The following is a 20,777-nucleotide window of genomic DNA, read 5'->3' on the forward strand; positions in this document are numbered from 1 at the left end:
ATATTTGAGAAAAAAATTTAATTTGGAACAATCACCAGTTAAGATACTTATTTGATTAATCATAATTTTTAGCTGTACAGTAATGGACAATGTCGATGATGACAAGGATGAGGAGAATATAAAGCACAGCAAAGAACATTACAGCTCTTCTAAAGTCACCACTTCAGCAGCTCTTCTAAAGTCATCACTTCAGCAGCTCTTCTAAAGGCACCACTTCAGCAGCTCTTCTAAAGGCACCACTTCAGCAGCTCTTCTTAAGTCACCACTTCAGCAGCTCTTCTAAAGACACCACTTCAGCAGCTCTTCTAAAGGCACCACTTCAGCAGCTCTTCTAAAGGCACCACTTCAGCAGCTCTTCTAAAGCACCACTTCAGCAGCTCTTCTAAAGGCACCACTTCAGCAGCTCTTCTAAAGGCACCACTTCAGCAGCTCTTCTTAAGTCACCACTTCAGCAGCTCTTCTAAAGGCACCACTTCAGCAGCTCTTCTAAAGGCACCACTTCAGCAGCTCTTCTAAAGGCACCACTTCAGCAGCTCTTCTAAAGGCACCACTTCAGCAGCTCTTCTAAAGACACCACTCCAGCAGCTCTTCTAAAGGCACCACTTCAGCAGCTCTTCTAAAGCACCACTTCAGCTGTTACTTCATTGGGAGGAACAATATCTTCAACGTAGTTGTCGTCAAAAGAAACTTCTATTTCCGCTGAAGAAGTACTCATGTCTTTAATTCTATCAAGGGTGAAGACTGGATTAGCAGACAGTTACTGGTGCTGCCTTTTTTATGTGTATGGAGAGTTTTCCAAATATTCATGGTTCTGTTGATGACATTTCTGAACTGCAATGCACTAATCATCTGGGGGTCCCATCATTCCGCCCTTCTCTGAAGTTCTATTTCTGCATTTGCTTCAGTTGAGAAGTTCTAGTGAGACTGACTAATTCTTCTCTCTTGAACCTCTTGTTCTATTTCTTAACATTACTTGATGACTTTATCATGTCAGATCTTTATTAATTAGCGGATCAGAGTGGACCTTGATCAGGTCATAACATTCTCAGAAATCATGTTGGTGAAGCCATCTCGTTCTAGCAATTTTGCCAGCCTCACTGCCTTACCTACTGCAGAGGAGTGGTTTAGTCAGGATAGAATCCTTTATAATAGTTGATTGCTTCTGGCCACAATTTCTTCCAGTAGGGATTAAGTGTTTTGTTATTCATCTCCTTTACTGAGTTCTGAATATGTTGGAGACATGTAATGGTGCACCTATACCAGTACTCCTTTAGCGAGAAGTTATCATCAGATTCAATAGCATCGACCCAGTGTTGCAGGAGTTTTGCATACAGAGCCTTAAATGGGATGGATCATTGGCGTGGTGTTCAGAAGTAAGATTTTCATTTGCATGTCCTTATACAACAGGTAGATTGCGTGTCTTCCTGCATTGACCATTGGGAGAAACATTTTGAAATAGAATACTTAGTAGCAAGATAAAGTTTGACTTTAGGGATGAGGCATTGGTGAAACCCATCCGATATCAAGGCTTTCATTATTCGTGTCTTCTAGTCGTGCATCCAATGCACTGGAAGCAGGTTCTTTTTATTTTTGAAGACATTTGGGATCTTGGTTTCATCAAAAAGTCCTCTGCATTTCTACACATTATAAGGGAGGTGATTTTTCAATACTTTAAATCCCGGGACTCTAATTTCAACCTTCATAACGAAAGTCTGCGATGGCATACACTTCCAAAAGAGGCCAGTCTCATCCTCGATGATGGTCTTAAACATCTCATTCACGTACTCCTCAAAGGCAAGAAGTTCAGAGGAGGAAGCTTCTCACAACGACACAATTCATTTGAAAATTATCAAAGCAGCACTTGCTGGCATCATAAGCGGTTGGTTTTGTGGGAGATACCATTGATGGTTCTAGATCTGGGTCATTGTCACTGCCACCTATAAACATGCTGCTCAGCTACCTGCCCTTTTTAAGTATGGCATTGGTATCCAGTGCAATGTTCTTCCTGCTGTCACTTATCCAAAGGGTTAATGCAGACTCCATACTTAAAATGACCTTAATGCTAGAAGAAACCCCTTTCACCGTCTTATTAAAAATCCAATCTGCCGTCGGGCTTATATTTTTTTTTGTCCTTGATATACCAAACGGTACATTCATTGATGCCATAATGGCAGCCTATGTAAGCATAGTTTCTCCAATCCTTCGACTCTTATAATTAGCACTTTTCTCTGGCAGTTAGACTCACTGCCACGTTTTAGAAGGTAAAGAACATTTGGGAGACAACATAAGGTTTGAAAGAAATGAACAATTTTACACAAAAGTGAGAGACAAAACCACACAATGCAATCATCAAGGTTTACCCAAATATGAGTCTGCCGGCAGACTTCAATATATTCTAGAAAGGGAAAGCAAATATTAAAATGGCAAAATTAGAGAGGTAGCGAGAGTACTCGTGTACTGCTTGTGGCCAAATTCGAAAGTGTGTCCTAAATTTGCTGGAGTCAGACTCCTTTTTTAAAGGGCAATGGCTTTTACTAGTATAAGAACAAATGGAAGAAGGGGAGGGAGAATGGATGGCTAGAGTCTAACCAGTGGCCAAAAAGAACACTGCAGATACCTTCACGTATTGCCTACATTGTTTTATTCAAGGTATACTGACAGCACTAACCCCAAGAGGGTCACTGATATCAGACACTGTGATGCTGCAGTAACAAAATGATGTAAAACTAGACACTTACTTATGCCTGGAGTCATCCCACCGACCAAAAGCTAAGTCAATGCCGCTCACGAAGGCATACATCTGGTCTATTATGACCATCTTCTCATGGTGGGCCCAGTACAGAACACCGCCGGCATAGTGGTCTGGGTGCCGTAAGATCTACAATAACGAGAATAACAAGATGTTTTAGCAATGATGAGTCACTTTTTATGATTATTCAAAGGAAAACCAATTTCATCCTTCTGAAACAGGTCAAAATAACAAAATTTTCCACTGCCTACATTTGCATAATAGAAGATATAGTTCATATTTTTACTGGTAGTAAAATAATAAGAAATTCTTATTCATCTTGACGTTCTCATTAAGTTAGGAATACAGTTGCAATGAAAATAAATTTCCTGCCGCAAACCAAATTTTCCTCCTGAATTGTCCAGGGCAAAAATACCTACTCTTACCTTGATATTCTCGTGAAGTCCTCCGACCGTCTGTTTGGTCAGGATGGAGCTGATTCCGAGAGCCAATTCAACTTCCTTGTAAAGCAGGATGAACACCATGACGCCGCGCTCGGCCTGCCGACGCAGCACCTCGGCCAACCTGAGGAAAGAGTATGCCAATTAGGGAACTGCACCAATAGAGGGATGAAAATGAATTTAATTTTGATATTTATCCTTGTGAAGATTTCCATTCATTTAATTATATTGAAAGTTTACTCAGCTTTTAAATTTTCAGTTTATTTCTATCTTCATTCTTTTGCTGGTTATAATACAAAGAGCTGACATAAGTAGGTTGACACAGCGTCATTGCTCACAGTAAAAAAAAAAGTTTTCAAGTCATGGCGGGGAATATTCCAAGACATAACTTTTAAAACACTGTTCCATAAATGACCTCACAGGAGAAAGAATATTCCTTTTGTTAAAGTTTCTCTTTTATCTATAAATGACTACAGTAGCTACCTAAGACCTTAAAAACAGTTGCTTTTGTAATTGATATACAAGAGAGCATATTTTTGAGGAATTTCTATTTTTTGTTATTTTCAGCCTTGTAAAGTCGGAGCTTCCTTGACCGTAAAGAAAACACCATCTGTAATAGAACTTTTTCTCTCTTTTTCTTGTATTCTTTGTATCATACAGGTATATTTTTGAAATGCAAAATTAATGAGATCGAAAATAATCTAGGCAAACCATTACAGCTAAAATGACCTGCAGACAAACAACAACTACTACTACTACTACTACTACTACTACTACTACTACTACTACTACTACTGCTACAAAAAAAGTGATTCAGGATGACGATATACCACTGGATCCTTTTATGCGTGGTTAGTTTCACTCAACATACAAACCTTGCCATATGTGAATGACGCCCATTCGTCAAGGACACTCGCCAATTCAAAAACAATATACTGTACGGTAATCGTCCTCACAAACAAAATGTTATTTTCATTAGTAAAATAAATTTTTGAATATACTTACCCGATGATCATGTAGCTGTCAACTCTGTTGCCCGACAGAAATCTACGGTCGGGATACGCCAGCGATCGCTATACAGGTGGGGGTGTACACAACAGCGCCATCTGTGAGCAGGTACTCAAGTACTTCTTGTCAACAAGAACTCAATCTTCTCCTCGGTCCACTGGTTCTCTATGGGGAGGAAGGGTGGGTCCTTAAATTCATGATCATCGGGTAAGTATATTCAAAAATTTATTTTACTAATGAAAATAACATTTTTCAATATTAATCTTACCCGATGATCATGTAGCTGATTCACACCCAGGGTGGTGGGTGGAGACCAGCATACATGTTAACAAAGAAGCTAAGTATCCCGTATTTCATTTTATTAGTTATTCAAAAATAACATAAAATAAATAAGTACCTGGTAAGGAAGACGACTTGAACCATTACTCTGCCTTTATTAAGTACGTCTTCCTTACTGAGCGTAGCGGTCCTCTTAGGATGCTGAACGACTCTTAGGTGCTGAAGTATAAAGGGCTGCAACCCATACTAAAGGACCTCATCACAACCTTTAACCTCGGCGCTTCTCAAGAAAGAATTGACCACCCGCCAAATCAACAAGGATGCGGAAGGCTTCTTAGCCGACCGTACAACCCATAAAAAGTATTCAAGAGAAAGGTTAAAAAGGTTATGGGATTATGGGAATGTAGTGGCTGAGCCCCCACCTACTACTGCATTCGTTGCTACGAATGGTCCCAGGGTGTAACAGTTCTCGTAAAGAGACTGGACATCTTTGAGATAGAATGATGCGAACACTGACTTGCTTCTCCAATAGGTTGCATCCATAACACTCTGCAGAGAACGGTTCTGTTTGAAGGCCACTGAAGTAGCCACAGCTCTCACTTCATGTGTCCTTACCTTCAGCAAAGCAAGGTCTTCTTCCTTCAGATGAGAATGTGCTTCCCTAATCAGAAGCCTGATTTAGTAAGAAACTGAGTTCTTAGACATTGGAAGAGAAGGCTTCTTGATAGCACACCATAAGGCTTCTGATTGTCCTCGTAAAGGTTATGACCTTTTTAGATAGTACCTAAGAGCTCTAACTGGGCAAAGTACTCTCTCTAGTTCGTTCCCCACCAAGTTGGACAGGCTTGGGATCTCGAACGACTTAGGCCAAGGACGTGAAGGAAGCTCGTTTTAGCAAAAAACCGAGCTGCAAGGAACATGTAGCCGTTTCAGATGTGAAAACTATGCTCCAGCTGAAGGCGTGGATCTCACTTACTCTTTTAGCTGTTGCCAAGCACACGAGGAAAAGAGTTTTTAATGTGAGGTCCTTAAAAGAGGCTGATTGGAGAGGTTCAAATCTTGATGACATAAGGAACCTTAGGAACACGTCTAGATTCCAGCCTGGAGTGGACAACCGACGTTCCTTTGAGGTCTCAAAAGACCTAAGGAGGTCCTGTAGATCTTTGTTGGTGGAAAGATCCAAGCCTCTGTGGCGGAAAACCGCTGCCAACATACTTCTGTAACCCTTGATCGTAGGAGCTGAAAGGGATCTTACGTTCCTTAGATGTAACAGGAAGTCAGCAATCTGGGTTACAGTGGTACTGGTTGAGGAAACTGCATTGGCCTTGTACCAGCTTCGGAAGACTTCCCATTAGACTGATAGACTCTGAGAGTGGATGTCCTCCTTGCTCTGGCAATCGCTCTGGCTGCCTCCTTCGAAAAGCCTCTAGCTCTTGAGAGTCTTTCGATAGTCTGAAGGCAGTCAGACGAAGAGCGTGGAGGTTAGGGTGTACCTTCTTTACGTGAGGTTGACGTAGAAGGTCCACTCCTAGAGGAAGAGTCCTGGGAATGTCGACCAGCCATTGCAGTACCTCTATGAACCATTCTCTCGCGGGCCAGAGGGGAGCAACCAACGTCAGCCGTGTCCCTTTGCGAGAGGCGAACTTCTGAAGTACCCTGTTGACAATTTTGAACGGCGGGAATGCATACAGGTCGAGATGGGACCAATCCAGCAGAAAAGCATCCACGTGAACTGCTGCTGGGTCTGGAATCGGAGAACAATACAACGGGAGCCTCTAGGTTATCGAGGTAGCGAACAGATCTATGGTTGGCTGACCCCACAGGGCCCAAAGTCTGCTGCAAACATTCTTGTGAAGGGTCCACTCTGTGGGGATGACCTGACCCTTCCGGCTGAGGCGATCTGCCATGACATTCATATCGCCCTGAATGAACCTCGTTACCAGCGTGAGCTTTCGATCTTTTGACCAGATGGGGAGGTCCCTTGCGATCTAGAACAACTTCCTCTAATGGGTCCCTCCCTGCTTGGAGATGTAAGCCAAGGCTGTGGTGTTGTCGGAGTCCACCTCCACCACCTTGTTAAGCTGGAGGGAATTGAAGTTTATCAAGGCCAGATGAACCGCCAACAGCTCCTTGCAATTGATGTGAAGTGTCCTTGCTCCTGATTCCATGTTCCCGAGCATTCCTGTCCGTCCAAAGTCGCACCCCAGCCCGTGTCTGATGCGTCCGAGAAGAGACGGCGGTCGGGTTTCTGAACAGCCAAAGGTAGACCTTCCTTGAGAAGAAAGCTGTTCTTTCACCACGTTAGAGTGGACCTCATCTCTTCGGAAACAGGAACTGAGACCGTCTCTAGCGTCATGTCCTTTATCCATTGAGCAGCTAGATGATACTGAAGGAGGGGGAGGTGGAGTCTCCCTAACTCGATGAACAGGGCCAGCGATGAAAGTGTCCCTGTTAGACTCATCCACTACCTGACTGAGCATCGGTTCCTTCTCAGCATGCTCTGGATGCATTCTAGGGCTTGGTAGATCCTTGGGGCCGACGGAAAAGCCCGAAAAGCTCGACTCTGAATCTCCATACCCAGGTAGACAATGGTCTGGGATGGGACGAGCTGGGACTCCTCTAAATTGACCAGGAGGCCCAGTTCCTTGGTCAGATCCATAGTCCATCTGAGATTCTCCAGACAGCGACGACTTGTGGGAGCTCTTAAATCAAATTAATTCCAAAAGCTTGCTAAGCTAATGATAAAGCTTCCTGAATAGCGAAGGCTAAACTCTAGAGCAAATACATCACCAAAACGTGAACAATAACTCCAGAATCAACAGCGTATCCAAGTAGGTCTAGCCGGTGGCACGACAGAGGAAAAATTGAGTTCTTGTTGACAAGAAGTACTTGAGTACCTGCTCACAGATGGCGCTGTTGTGTACACCCCCACCTGTATAGCGATCGCTGGCGTATCCCGACCGTAGATTTCTGTCGGGCAACAGAGTTGACAGCTACATGATCATCGGGTAAGATTAATATTGAAAAAATCAAATCTTGCTTTTCCATGATAATTCATATATTTTCAAACCAAAACATCTTAGTTTTTCTATACAAATAAATAAGGTAGACTATCACACTTGAATTCTGGAATTCTATAAAAGATAGTGAGTTAACCACTTCACTGCAAGGCAGCAGATCCGCCCTCAGTAGCTGCATACGAGGGGAGGGGCTAATATCAGGGAGGGGAGGAGCTTTTTAGTGAAATATCCTAGGTCTGATACACAACCATGACTTGTACGTTTTTTTGGGCTATACGAGTGATTTTAACTTCCACTTGATTTGTATTTGTAAATGACGTATCTGATACATCAACGTGTATTGCATCTGCATGTTTTGAAGTTCAGCTTCATCGTAGCAAAGGGGTTAATAACACCTGGTGACTCTAACTGTTAGAGAAGTTGCTCTGTTAAAGAATGTCAAATCATATATTTTCGATAGAAGTATAATATAGTTTTCCCTTGAAAGGTATGACCTCACTTCAATACATAATATTGTAGTGGTCCCTTTCACATCATATTGATCAAAAATCTTGTATGAGAAACCTTTGCAGCTTACAAAAACATCCTTGCACGTCCACAAAAACTTCACAAGGCTTAAAATTGTTATGGAAGAATAAAATGTCACCTAATAAATTACAAATCTATTAATAATTTCATTTTATTCTTGAACAAGCACAGCCTTACTCACCTATATTTACTTCCAGTGAGATCTGGGCGTTTCAAATATATCTCGGGGCTCATCCACCAGTCAGTGATGAAGATCTCCTCCCGGGCAAACTCCATCATTTCCGCCACGTCCCACATGTAACGGGAACCGTCAACGTACCTGAGAAGGGCAATTGATAATAATAATAAAGGTCAAAAGAGTATCTTTGCCAACATAAATTTTTCTCCATTTTTTTTTATTCTGTACTGTCTACCTAAACTCATATTAGATCTTTGTCTTGACCTACCCCTTTTTCTAATGAGCATATTCAAGATCGTGATCACATAGCATATTAATCAACAGTTGAAAACATTTACCCTGAAACCTTCAATAGATATTTGAAAATTCTAACCCGTTCAGATATTTTCATTTTATCAGGAGTCGCAATTAAGAATTTATATAATTGAAAAGATAATAAATAAGAGTTAAATAACAATCTAAGAGTAATCAACAGATTAGAACAGTCAGTCGAGGATGCTGGAAGTACGTCTGTACCATCCCGCGGCTGAAAACAGGGTGGGAACTCAGTGGCCTGTCAGATGGAATTTATATAATTGAAAAGATAATAATTAAGAGTTAAATAACAATCTAAGAGTAAAAAAAAAAGATTAAAAGTCAGTCGAGGATGCTAGAAGTATGTCTGTACCATCCCGCGGCTGAAAACAAGGTGGTAACTCATGTCCTGTCAGATAGACGAGGGTTATCCGCCACTTTCTCAAGTTTTATCAGCCGTATCCAGCTTCACTAAAAGTACACTTCTTCCAAATGAAAAAGGTTTGTATTCATGCTGAAACAAACGACATACTAACCAGCGAGCATACGAAGACTTCCTTACGGGTGCGAAAGAATCGTAACGCCTGTCGCGATGGATTAAATCCTTTCCTGCAAAGGATAAATTTCTAGATTAAACAAGGGTAAACACAATATTTTTCTTCATTTATAAAAAAATTTGATACTATGGAAGTCATTAAAACTACAGGTCCTCAACTTACTAACTTAATTCGTTACAAGAAGCTGTTTGTAAGTATACTTAACTTGAATTCAATGCCTATGATTTCCAGTTGCAAAAGTCAACAAATAGTCTGGTTTCATATGAAATAGATATCAGGTTTTTACAAATGTTGTTTTGCTTACTGCACTAAATTATATATTGTTTTATTAAAGTATTTATCTTATGTTTGTTATTTTCAGTTGGATTCGAGTTTGTATCTCTGAATGTTTTCCAATCAAATGTTTGAAAGCTGAACACCATCTCATTAGAATCTTCTATGCCTTCATTCCTCTTACTAGAAAATAATTAATTACACAAGGGATATCTAGCTGAAATTTTCTTCTGATAAGTAACATCAAGTCATCACCCGCACATTTTGTACATCAGCTTTTACCCATGAAGGAGTTCATTCAACTCTCTCCTAACCAGTGTAACTGATACTATAAAATAACCACTACAAAAGTCATTGGGTCTTGAAATCCCACAGTATTAGTAAGACAATACCAAGAGAGACCAAGTCTCGTCGAAAAGGTACTTTAACTCCAATACTAACCGTACTTCTGCTGATTTCGGTGTATCTGCTTAATCCAGTCCTTCTGGCTTGCTTCGTTGTCACACTTAAACACGACAGATCTGTGAAAGGAAATCTACGTGTATTGCTTGCATTAAATTACCGTTGGCTATAATCTGAAAATAAGAGTGACCTTGGAATATCAACTTATGTTTTGTCCTTTAATCTTCTCTTGTGGAAATATTTGTTTGCATAGTATATTGGAGACATCACTTGGATGAAATACCAAGAAACACCACTAAACTTTAGTAGCATACATTCGTAAGACCAGTTTTAAACCTGAAGCAATTTAATTAATGGTTTTACTCTACTATCATTATCAAATCTTACTATCATTATTATAAAGGTAGTTTGAAACAATCATAATTAAGCTTATTAAAGTCAACCAATTGTTTTGTTCTTAAATGAGTATGAACTGAAAGGAGCTAATTAAATATTCAGGAACAGAGAAGCATAGAGACAAAAAGTGAAAGGTAGAAAGCCATGAATCTGGAGATCACTGAGGTATAGTAAAAACCTTCAGTATGGACTACAGCAAGCAATACAAGGTACACACCATACATAGTACCCCTCACAAGGACGTACGTACGTCTAGAATATCGAATCCACTCACCTAGATAAGTTTGATATGAGCAACGCATTCCTGACGCCAATGATCCTATAGCCGTGGGACACTTCGAAGCAGGAGTCCATAAGCATCACGCAGCGAATCTCTCCCGTCTCAGGCGTCAGGAAGAAGAGGCACGTCTCCTTAAGTACCAGCCATTTTTGTTTGTATCGTCCGGTGACAGGACTCCAGCACCTACAAGTCACAATGAACGACATTGAGTAATGGGACTCGAGGACCTAAAAACTACATTATTTATGGAATAATGTGAATATAAAAGCATTTATTACTTTAGAAGATCCCATGCAACTAAATGTTTAATATCAATAAGTATCAATTTGATACATTTGAATCTTTTAGAATAGTTTTAAAGGCTATTTTACAACACTACACAACCTTCAAAATGCATAAGTAAAGTGCAATAATCAGAACTTTGCAAGATTTATAATTTATGTATAAACACCAAACAATGAAATATTGACACAAATGATTTGTGGTCAAGACAAAAACATGCAATATCACTAACACTCCATTAGCACAAAAACTTCAGAACAAAATAGTTCATCATTGTAAATGTCACGTAACTTGTTACAGATGATTACCGGTAAATAGCCAAAGTTTTTACCAAATAAATTATATACTTATCTTCTCCAATGAACTAAATTGCTAAAATATCATACAGTAATCTTTTACTGAACTAAAATTGTTATCCCTTTTATGTAAGATTTTCTTAAAATGACACTGTTTTATACACTGGAATTCCAAGTTAATACAGTGATACCTCTGGATACGAAAGTTTCTGCTTACGAAAAATTCAGGATACGAAAAGCGATACAAAGATTTTTATGCCCCTGTATACGAAAAAATTTTCAGGATACGAAAAGCTTACGGGATCCCAACTCGTCGCCGAGAGTACAGTACCTTTTTTTTCAGGGTATCAACCCTTAATTTAGGTGTACAGGTAACAATACACCTTCACTGATCCAAATGCTTTACATACAGTACCGTAACTTTTATACAGTAGTAAAGAAAATGGACCGTTTTCTTAGGGCTTGGAGGGGATAACTAGGCTATAAGTACATTATTGAATAATCTCATGGTGGTTTCTGGAATGGATTAGGCTGTTTTTAACGGTTGGGTTGATTATTGAATGATAGAAATGGCTGCATTGCATGTTTATTACTACAATTTAGCATGTTTATGAAAGAAAAGGTGACTTTTTGTAAGGCTTGGAATGGATTAGGCTATTTACATGTAAAACGCGACTCAGGATAAGAAAAAATCAGGATACGAAACCGTATCCTGAACGGATTACTTTCGTATCCTGAGGCATCACTGTATAGGTCTTCATCTATGACGTTTTTCGAAGATTTTCAGGGCCTTCCTAGAAACAGCCATCTTCATACTTGATTACTACTACTTCCTCTAATTAAATAAATTCTCCCCATAAATTCTCAAGGTATTTCAAAATCCTATTTTTCTATCCAAGTCTCATCTAAAGAAAAAGAACTGAAGATATTTTCGTTACGTGGAAAAGATCTCGAAAACAGAACTGAGCTCTTTATTTACATGAAACCAAACATTGAAATGTTAAAAAGGTGGAAAATTAAAATAATCTGCATGAAATTAGAGGAACCCTGACCCTGTAAGTTACAAAAGAGTTAATAGGATACATTTTTTCAGAAGTTCCTGCAACAAAATCTATAAAACTGACATCATGAAGTACCTTGCCAAGATCAATCCAATAATCCAATTTAGACTTAGATTTTCATTCTTAAACAACATGGAAAATTGAGAAAAAGTGGACATCTAGATGGAAAGAAAACTAAGATCAGACGCTAGTAATTGGGTATAAAATGATTGCTGATGAAAAAAACAGTAGCTACACAAAACATTCTTTTATAAGCATCAGTGAGATGGATACACCGTACAGAACATGAGCAGAATCAACAGTGTAAAAGCTACTGAAAGCTCAATTATGTATACAGTAATCTCCCGCTGTATCACAGATCGATAAATACTGTACTGCATATATGTAAATCTATTTCACAATCTTCATAAGAGTTCATTTTGAGACCAAAGTATAACAAACTAACCTCTTCTTTCTCTACTTCTTTAGCGCAGCTTCTAGTTCAATAAGTTAAAAAAGCAAAAGAAAATGATAAAAGTATCGTTAGTAACACAAACGGTTATAAACAACCAAATGAAAAACAGCCATTTTGTTATGAACAACCAATTTAGATAACAGCAGCTGTTTTCAGTGCAGTCCCCTTTTCATAAGATTTAAACAATTAATGTAGTTGTTACAACTGACATTAAGCCCCTGGACTTATAGCATCCTGCTTTCCCAACTAGGGTTGTAGCTTAGCAAGTAATAATAATAATAACAATAATAATAATAATAATAATAATAATAATAATAATAATAATAATAATATGACTGATACATTAACTGGGCTACACTAGGCACTAGATGAGTTAAAAGACCCCAACCTATATGGATGAGGATTGTGAAGCGTGAAGTAGATGATGATGAATGGAGAAGTATTGAATTAAAAGCTCAAGATAGAGACGACTGGCAAAATCTAAACGAGGCCTTTTGAGTCAATAGGCATAGGAGGAGATACTGGGACTGGATCGTGCCTAGTAGTTACAGGTACCATAGCCTTGAGATCAGTCTCAGGTAGTGACTCATGTTCACTAGGCACATGGGGCAATAATATATCAACGCAATAATAAGCAATATGTAATAATCATATCTGCCGTCATCCTTAGTTACCGGAGTTACTCCCCCTGAGGGCTCCGGAAAATGAGGAACGGCGCGAGGAATACCGTCTATCGCAGAAATGAGCATACGCTTCTTGCTATCCATGGAAGAAGACAGGGAACGGGAACAATCCCTTTTAGCTCGTTTCTTGTGACAGGAACGATATTTCTCACGCTAGGAGGACGGCCACTCTCTTAAATACTCACATGTAGATTTTATGGAACACCGCTAACCACGGCAGTTTGGGCACAGTGGACATGAATCTACCTCGACCTGACTCGTAAAGATGCCAATAGGCTGACCATCACGGCCGGGGCAAGTGCGTATTACACTAGCAACACGAAACATAAAAGCACAAAAGAAGGACAGAAAGTACGGAGAGAGTCGTGATCCTAAAGTAGCAATAAATGACAACCTCTTGACAACACGACCAGCACGTAACGCTGCCCAGTAATGGAGTTCTCTAGTAGCCTATAATAGTTATCTAATACGCATCTTTTCTTTTGGTCTGGTCATATAAGATCGACATTGAAGTAAACCCATATAAATGACTTGGAAGTTAGTTTCCGTGTAGGAATAATAATAATAATAATAATAATAATAAAATAATTCCATGATGCTCAATCACAAAAGGATTAAAATATTGCATATAAAAACAGAATAAAAGTGTAAAAAGAAATTTAAAAAAATGGATTCAAAATGCCAAAAAATCTCAAAAACACAATCTCATGTTCCAAGCAAAATGTGAACAAAGCCAATGATAAAGTCATTCTAATTTGATCACTAGAAGCCAGAGAATAAATATATAGTAATTAAATATACAGTAATTCTTTCCCTAAATCATTCGCATGCAAATGCACAAGCAATAGGCTAAGGAATATTTCTAATTACCTAATGAGATATAAAACGTACCCTTATCAAAAACTTACAAGGTTTAGAGAAGGGTAACCAAAATTGTATCTACGTATACATGTAGACAAGATTTTTTCCCCAGACCATCCTGCAGCAAATACATTAATTTCAATTACTGACAACTATCAAAGCCTAGACTTGTATGTCAAAAACTATATAAAGTCACAATAACTTTCAAAGTATATTTTGCGACGATTGAATTTGCAAATATGAGGCATAAAATCCTCCGTTGGGATCTGGAAGAGCAACATCTATAGTCGGTTAACTTCCACATGATCTCCATATTTTGAAGTGTCTCAATATCTAATATCTAAGAGGACAAGATGGAATAAGATTCTTTTATAAAACACATGGATCAACCTCGTGTCACTCTGAAATCGCAGGTACTGTTCGAACTGTGTCACCGTCAACTTCGACAATGTTCTGGCTTCTTTCTAAATACCACTAGCATAAATATCAATACATGAATCATTGGAAAGAGTTTGGAATGATATGTTAGAAAATCTCCACCAAAAATACAGTACCTGTTGACTACCAATCTCTTGCTACTGACATTATCACCATATAATTTACTACAAAATAAATAGAACCATCAAGCTTATAGAATACTAATAGATGAAAAATTAACACCTACAATGACCTAATAAATATGCCATTGGTACAAGCGATACCCAAAACTATGTGAACAATGTTATAAGAGAAATGTACGTTGTCGCCTAATTGCGGAGATAAAAATGACTTTGCAAAGCTATGACAGTAAATAAGGAACCTGTCAAAATAAAAAAAGGTGCTTTTAACTTCTTGCTAACTTTAATACCATAGTACCACAAGGGAATCATAATAATGACTATGTTCTATTGGATGAAGGGCGAGAAGACTCGAATCATACTTACAACTCACAAAACATTCCACTTTAATTTTCTATGGAGAACCAGAAAATGAAAAAATTAATGAATACTAATGATCAAACATTATAATTAGAGGGTTATACATAAACTACAATATACAGTTTTATGAGGCGTGAATGTCTTTGAAAAAATACATTGGGGTTTTGTTACAGCCTTTAAATATCTTCTGTACTATATACGCCACATCTCAGAAAAGACAGTTAACATAAATAACATCTCAAACTACATTAATCAAGAAATGCACAGACAAATACATATAACTCACACTAATATTAACCTAATATTACATTAACTATCTTAGAAACTATCATCTTCATTAACATCTTTTGTTAAGATTTTCCTTTAGTAGTTAGGAGAGAGATTAAGTTAATAATAGTGTATCACTTGATACAGGACTAATACAAAAATGAGGTTAAACTACCAAAACTGTCTTGTTATGAATAGATCACTCTTCGGTGGCTTAATAGCATTAGGTTACTGGAAAGGTCAATGTTTGTATCAGAAAAAGGCAATCTGATAAGTGTCTCATGCATTGGAAACTGCTTATGTAACCAGACAGATTCCTTTGAGAAAATGTGGCCAAATTATAAAAGTTAAAGGAAAAGAAATTTATATTCTTTCTTATCTCATAAATCTACAATGTTAGATACAAAATTTGCACTCGGAAATAAGAATTTTTCTTGATAACGAAGCGATAAGAATTACGATGACAATGAAATATACTTCCATTCAACATCACAGTTTATACAGAAAACATCTTTAACCCTTTTGCCCCCAAAGGATGTACTGGTACGTTTCACAAAACTCATCCCTTTATCCCCATGGACGTACCGGTACATCCTTGCAAAAAAATGCTATTTAAATTTTTTTTTGCATATTTTTGATACTTTTATTGAGAAACTTCAGGCATTTTCCACGAGAATGAGACCAACCTGACTTCTCTATGACGAAAATTAAGGCTGTTAGAGCAATTTAAAAAAAATATACTGTTCTGCAAAATGTTCTTGAAAAAAAAAAACACCCTTGGGGGTTAAGGGTTGGAAATTTCCAAAGAGCCTGGGGGTAAAAGGGTTAACAGTCCTACAATAAATAAATTTCCCATTGCACTACAACAAAAGATATGCAGAGACTTACCACGAACAACAACCGTTTGGGTTGTAACCGCCTACCCTCTTTTTAACGTAACCTTCCTTGTGTTTGCCACCCAAATCCTTGATGAAAGACACTGGGGAGATCTGAAATGACACAGCGAGGTGTATGAGTACACAAGAAATAATTATTCTTTATGTGAAAGTCAAATGAAGAAGATATCCTAATCTGGCTGAGGATGTGAGGAGTTATAACCATCCTTGACTAGTTATGAGTTGTAAGGCTATTTCTCACAGGAACTAACCAAGAGCGAAGGATAAGAGGGTTAATTATTTTTCATGTGAAGGTCAAATGAAGAAGGTATCCCAATGTGACTATGGAAAGGAGTTAAAACCATCATGGTCTAGTTATGATTTGAAAAACTATTTCTCATTAAAACTGACCAAGAGCAAAGGATAAGAGGGTGGAGATCACCTAGAGAAAAGTGGTAGAAGCTTCTCTCTATAAAAGAGAATTTGGTAACACAAACCTCTCTCTTGAAATGGCCTGGGGAAATTAGTGAATTAAGCACAATGGATCACTACAGAAAATATGGATACATGATTAAAATCAATTACTTAAGGATCACTATGCAATCCCTCTAGATTGAGATGTAGGACTTCTTGATTGATATTTTCACATGTCTTTAGTCTCTTTCTCTTCTTAACTACTTCAAAATACAATTTTTTTCAATTAAAACATGAATTATCATTATTATTATTATCATCATTACAGGCTAAGCTATAACCCTAGTTGGAAAAGCAAGATGCTATAAGCCCAGGGGCTCTAACAGGGAAAGCCTACAATAAATGAGAGAACAAGCCTCGATTCTTTAAACAACTCAACAAAGGACCCCAGACCATGTCTATATTAGAACACAGAGTTGCCTGCTCAACTAGGTTGGTATAATAAGAGATAAAACACGAAAACTGAATATAAGAGAAACGCTGACATTGACATAAATACAAGACACAAACAATATACCTCGAGGAATTCAATGAGGGACTGATGATTGCGAAAGAGGGGATGGTACAAAATGTTCTTCAGGTAAGTTTGGAGATCCTTCTGTACACTCTTGTCCATCGACTGCATGGCGCGTCGTGGGAATCTGCAATTGGAGAATACGGGATGTTGACACCGAGATTTTCAAAATCAATATTTGTCATGACAAGCCTATTCATATTAATACAACCTTGATTACTTTTCCCTATTACTTGACATATAACATAAACTAAAAAAAAAAAATAAGAGGGTACTGTAAAGTGATAATGAATATCAAAGAAGGGATATCAAGGTATGATAGATACCAGCATTTGCCTTACTAATTACAACCTAGAAATGAAAACAACGTAGGTTAAGGGAAAAAGAAAATAAAACCAAAATATCTATTGGTGAAAATCCAATTATGGTGTGAATCAATGAAAAAAGGACATAAGTTAATCGAAGGGTTAAGCTGTCAATCACGGTTACCTACACACCAATCATAAAGACTATCAAAGTCATTGGGTTGTAATTTTATTCAAATACACAAGTTGAAAAGTAAGAATATAAGAAAACTGGTAAGAATAATTAAAGTTGCATTATTCAGAAAAGTACTGGAAATAAAAAGAGATCTTTGAAAAAAGCAAAACGCCCTCAAACAACCCAACTCACTTGACCATCCTAGGGTTAGTTGCCTTTCCGCCATCTTCGCTCATCTCCTCGATCTTCTGCGCTCTTCTCAACTGGATGCGCATGCTCTGCCTGCGTATGCGAGCTTCTCTGGTGGCTGCGGGAAGTTTCAGCTTCGTTCTGCGGTAAGAATGACGGTAGTAAATGACTTGTTAACCCTTTTACCCCCGGGCTATTTGGAAATTTCCAACCCTTAACCCTCGGGGGTTATTTTTTTTTCAAGCACATTTTGCAGTATATATTTCTTAAATTGCTCTAACAGCCTTAATTTTTGTCATAGAGAGGTCAGGTTGGTCTCATTATCTTGGAAAATGCCTGAAGTTTCTCAAAAAATTATCAAAATATGCAAAAAAAAAATTTAAATAGCAGTTTTTTGCAAGGACGTACCGGTACGTCCATGGGGGTGAAGGGATGAGTTTTGTGAAACGTACCAGTATGTCCTTTGGGGGTAAAAGGGTTAAACCCAACTCAAAGGAAATGGATCGGATTTATGAATTACGGCTATACAGTGGCGATGGGTTTCTGCGAGGCTATTCAATGTTCAAGTGCAGTTGAGTAGAGGGAAAGGGATACTGAAAAGACCCTACCCTAATTAATGCAATGCATGATTTGTACTGACGGGATTACATATGGATTCACAGGAAACGAAATCTCTATTTAGCAAAAAATTTGCCGACATAACTCAAAATACAAACATTACCTAAAGGATACATTCTTCGATAATAATAAGAAAACATAGTACTGTATATATGGAATGATTTTTAAAATGTACAAACTAAGTTTAGAAATTATTAAAGAAATATTTCTGAGCCTTTCTTTGTGTGTTGTGCCTTTAAATCTAGTGTAGTCCAAATCATAGGTAAGGGAATGAATGCTGAATAGTGGTAAAACATATTTTCAAATATGTATCTTCCCAGGTAAGTATATTTAAAAAATTATTTCTTAATAAAAATACAGTTTTCAAATATGTAACTCCCCTGGTAGTTACATATATATAGCTTTATATATGTAACTACCAGGTAAGCATATTTAAAAAATTATTTTATAATAAAAATACAGTTTTCAAATATGTATCTTCCCTGGTAGTTACATATATATATCCTTATATATGTAACTACCAGGTAAGCATATTCAAAAAATTATTTTATAATAAAAATACAGTTTTCAAATATGTAACTCCCCTGGTAGTTACATATATAAAGCTATATATATGTAACTACCAGGTAAGCATATTCAAAAAATTATTTTATAATAAAAATACAGTTTTCAAATATGTAACTCCCCTGGTAGTTACATATACATAGCTTTATATATGTAACTACCAGATAAGTATATTTAAAAGTTTATTTTATAATAAAAATACCATATTATGGTAGCCATTAAAGGAAAGTTTATAAGTAAAGGAGCCAGTCCAACGGAGCCTTGTAATTAAAACATGTATAATACCAAACGGTAAGTATATTTAAAAATTTATTTTATAATAAAAATACCATATTATAGTAGCCAATAAAGGAAAGTTTATAAGTAAAGGAGCCAGTCCAACGGAGCCTTGTAATTAAAACATGTATAATAACAAACTCACCTTAAAATAAGTAACTGGCTATGAAGATGAGTAACCTGGGACACCTTCTTTCTGATAGCCCATTTGAAGTCCCCATGCTCCAGTTCCATTTGTAAGCTGCAATAAGAAAAATATATGAGTTCTTATATCAATTCAATTTTTATACTAGAGGGGCACTCAGTAGAGCGCAGACCTCTGCCACGGCAACTTATTTCTCTACCTTTTGCTCAATCTTGACCTTAACTTTTGAGCTGCAATAACAATACCATATGATTTTTTATATCAATATAATTTTTATACTAGAGGGGCACTCAGTAGAGCGCAGACCTCTGCCACGGCAACTTATTTCTCTACCTTTTGCTCAATCTTGACCTTGACTTTTGACCTCAAAATTTATTAATTGGCCAGGCTGACATCAGTCTTTTTATAGTTTATATATGACATATCTGTTTTTGACACTTTTTATAGTTTATTTATGACATATCTGTTTTTGACACTATTAATAGTTAAAAACATATGATTTTTTATATCAATATAATTTTTATACTAGAGGGGCAGTCAGTAGAGCGCTGACCTCTGCCACGGCAACTTATTTCTCTACCTTTTGCTCAGTCTTGACCTTGACTTTTGACCTTAAAATGTATTAATTGGCCAGGCTGACATCAGTCTTTTTATAGTTTATATGTGACATAACTGTTTTTGACACTTTTTATAGTTTATATATGACATATCTGTTTTTGACACTATTAATAGTTAAAAACATATGATTTTTTATATCAATTCAATTTTTATACTAGAGGGGCACTCAGTAGAGCGCAGACCTCTGCCACGGCAACTTATTTCTCTACCTTTTGCTCAATCTTGACCTTGACTTTTGACCTCAAAATTTATTAATTGGCCAGGCTGACATCAGTCTTTTTAAAATTTATATATGACATATCTGTTTTTGACACTTTTTATAGTTTATATATGACATATCTGCTTTTGACACTATTAATAGTTAAAAACATATGATTTTTTATATCAATATAATTTCTATACTAGAGGGGCACTCAGTAGAGTGCTGACCTCCGCCGCAGCAACTTATTTCTCTACCTTTTGCTCAATCTTGACCTTGACTTTCGACCTTAAAATGTATTAATTGGCCAGGCTGACATCAGTCTTTTTATAGTTTATATATGACATAACTGTTTTTGACACTCGATAGTTTATATATGACATATCTATTTTGACGTTGTTACTGTTTTTAGAATGATTTAATGTTAATTTATTCTCATCATTTATTTCCTTATTTCCTTTCCTCACTGGGCTATATTCCCCTATTGGAGTCCTTGGGCTTATAGCATCTTGCTTTCCCAACTAGGGTTGTAGCTTGGCTAATAATAATAATAATAATAATAATAATAATAATAATAATAATAATGGATTTTCATACACT

The 20,777-nt window shown here is 37.3% G+C and overlaps 1 protein-coding gene across 7 annotated transcripts in view; it reads right to left on the reverse strand.

Moving 5' to 3' along the window:
- Pld (Phospholipase D) overlaps positions 1-20,777 on the reverse strand; it is a 90,161-nt gene that overhangs the window by 23,579 nt on the left and 45,805 nt on the right. For all 7 annotated transcript variants that reach the window (XM_068356206.1, XM_068356203.1, XM_068356207.1 and 4 more), the window contains exons 6-15: positions 19,361-19,456; positions 17,761-17,898; positions 17,092-17,215; positions 16,114-16,214; positions 10,399-10,587; positions 9,768-9,847; positions 9,033-9,105; positions 8,206-8,343; positions 3,175-3,313; positions 2,739-2,878 (exon numbers count right to left, since the gene is read on the reverse strand). In XM_068356206.1, the coding sequence (XP_068212307.1) occupies positions 2,739-2,878; positions 3,175-3,313; positions 8,206-8,343; positions 9,033-9,105; positions 9,768-9,847; positions 10,399-10,587; positions 16,114-16,214; positions 17,092-17,215; positions 17,761-17,898; positions 19,361-19,456 (1,218 nt within the window). The remainder of the gene's footprint in view (positions 1-2,738; positions 2,879-3,174; positions 3,314-8,205; positions 8,344-9,032; positions 9,106-9,767; positions 9,848-10,398; positions 10,588-16,113; positions 16,215-17,091; positions 17,216-17,760; positions 17,899-19,360; positions 19,457-20,777) is intronic.

This window comes from Palaemon carinicauda, chromosome 32, assembly GCF_036898095.1.
Source record: "Palaemon carinicauda isolate YSFRI2023 chromosome 32, ASM3689809v2, whole genome shotgun sequence".
Taxonomy (NCBI): Eukaryota; Metazoa; Arthropoda; class Malacostraca; order Decapoda; family Palaemonidae; genus Palaemon; species Palaemon carinicauda.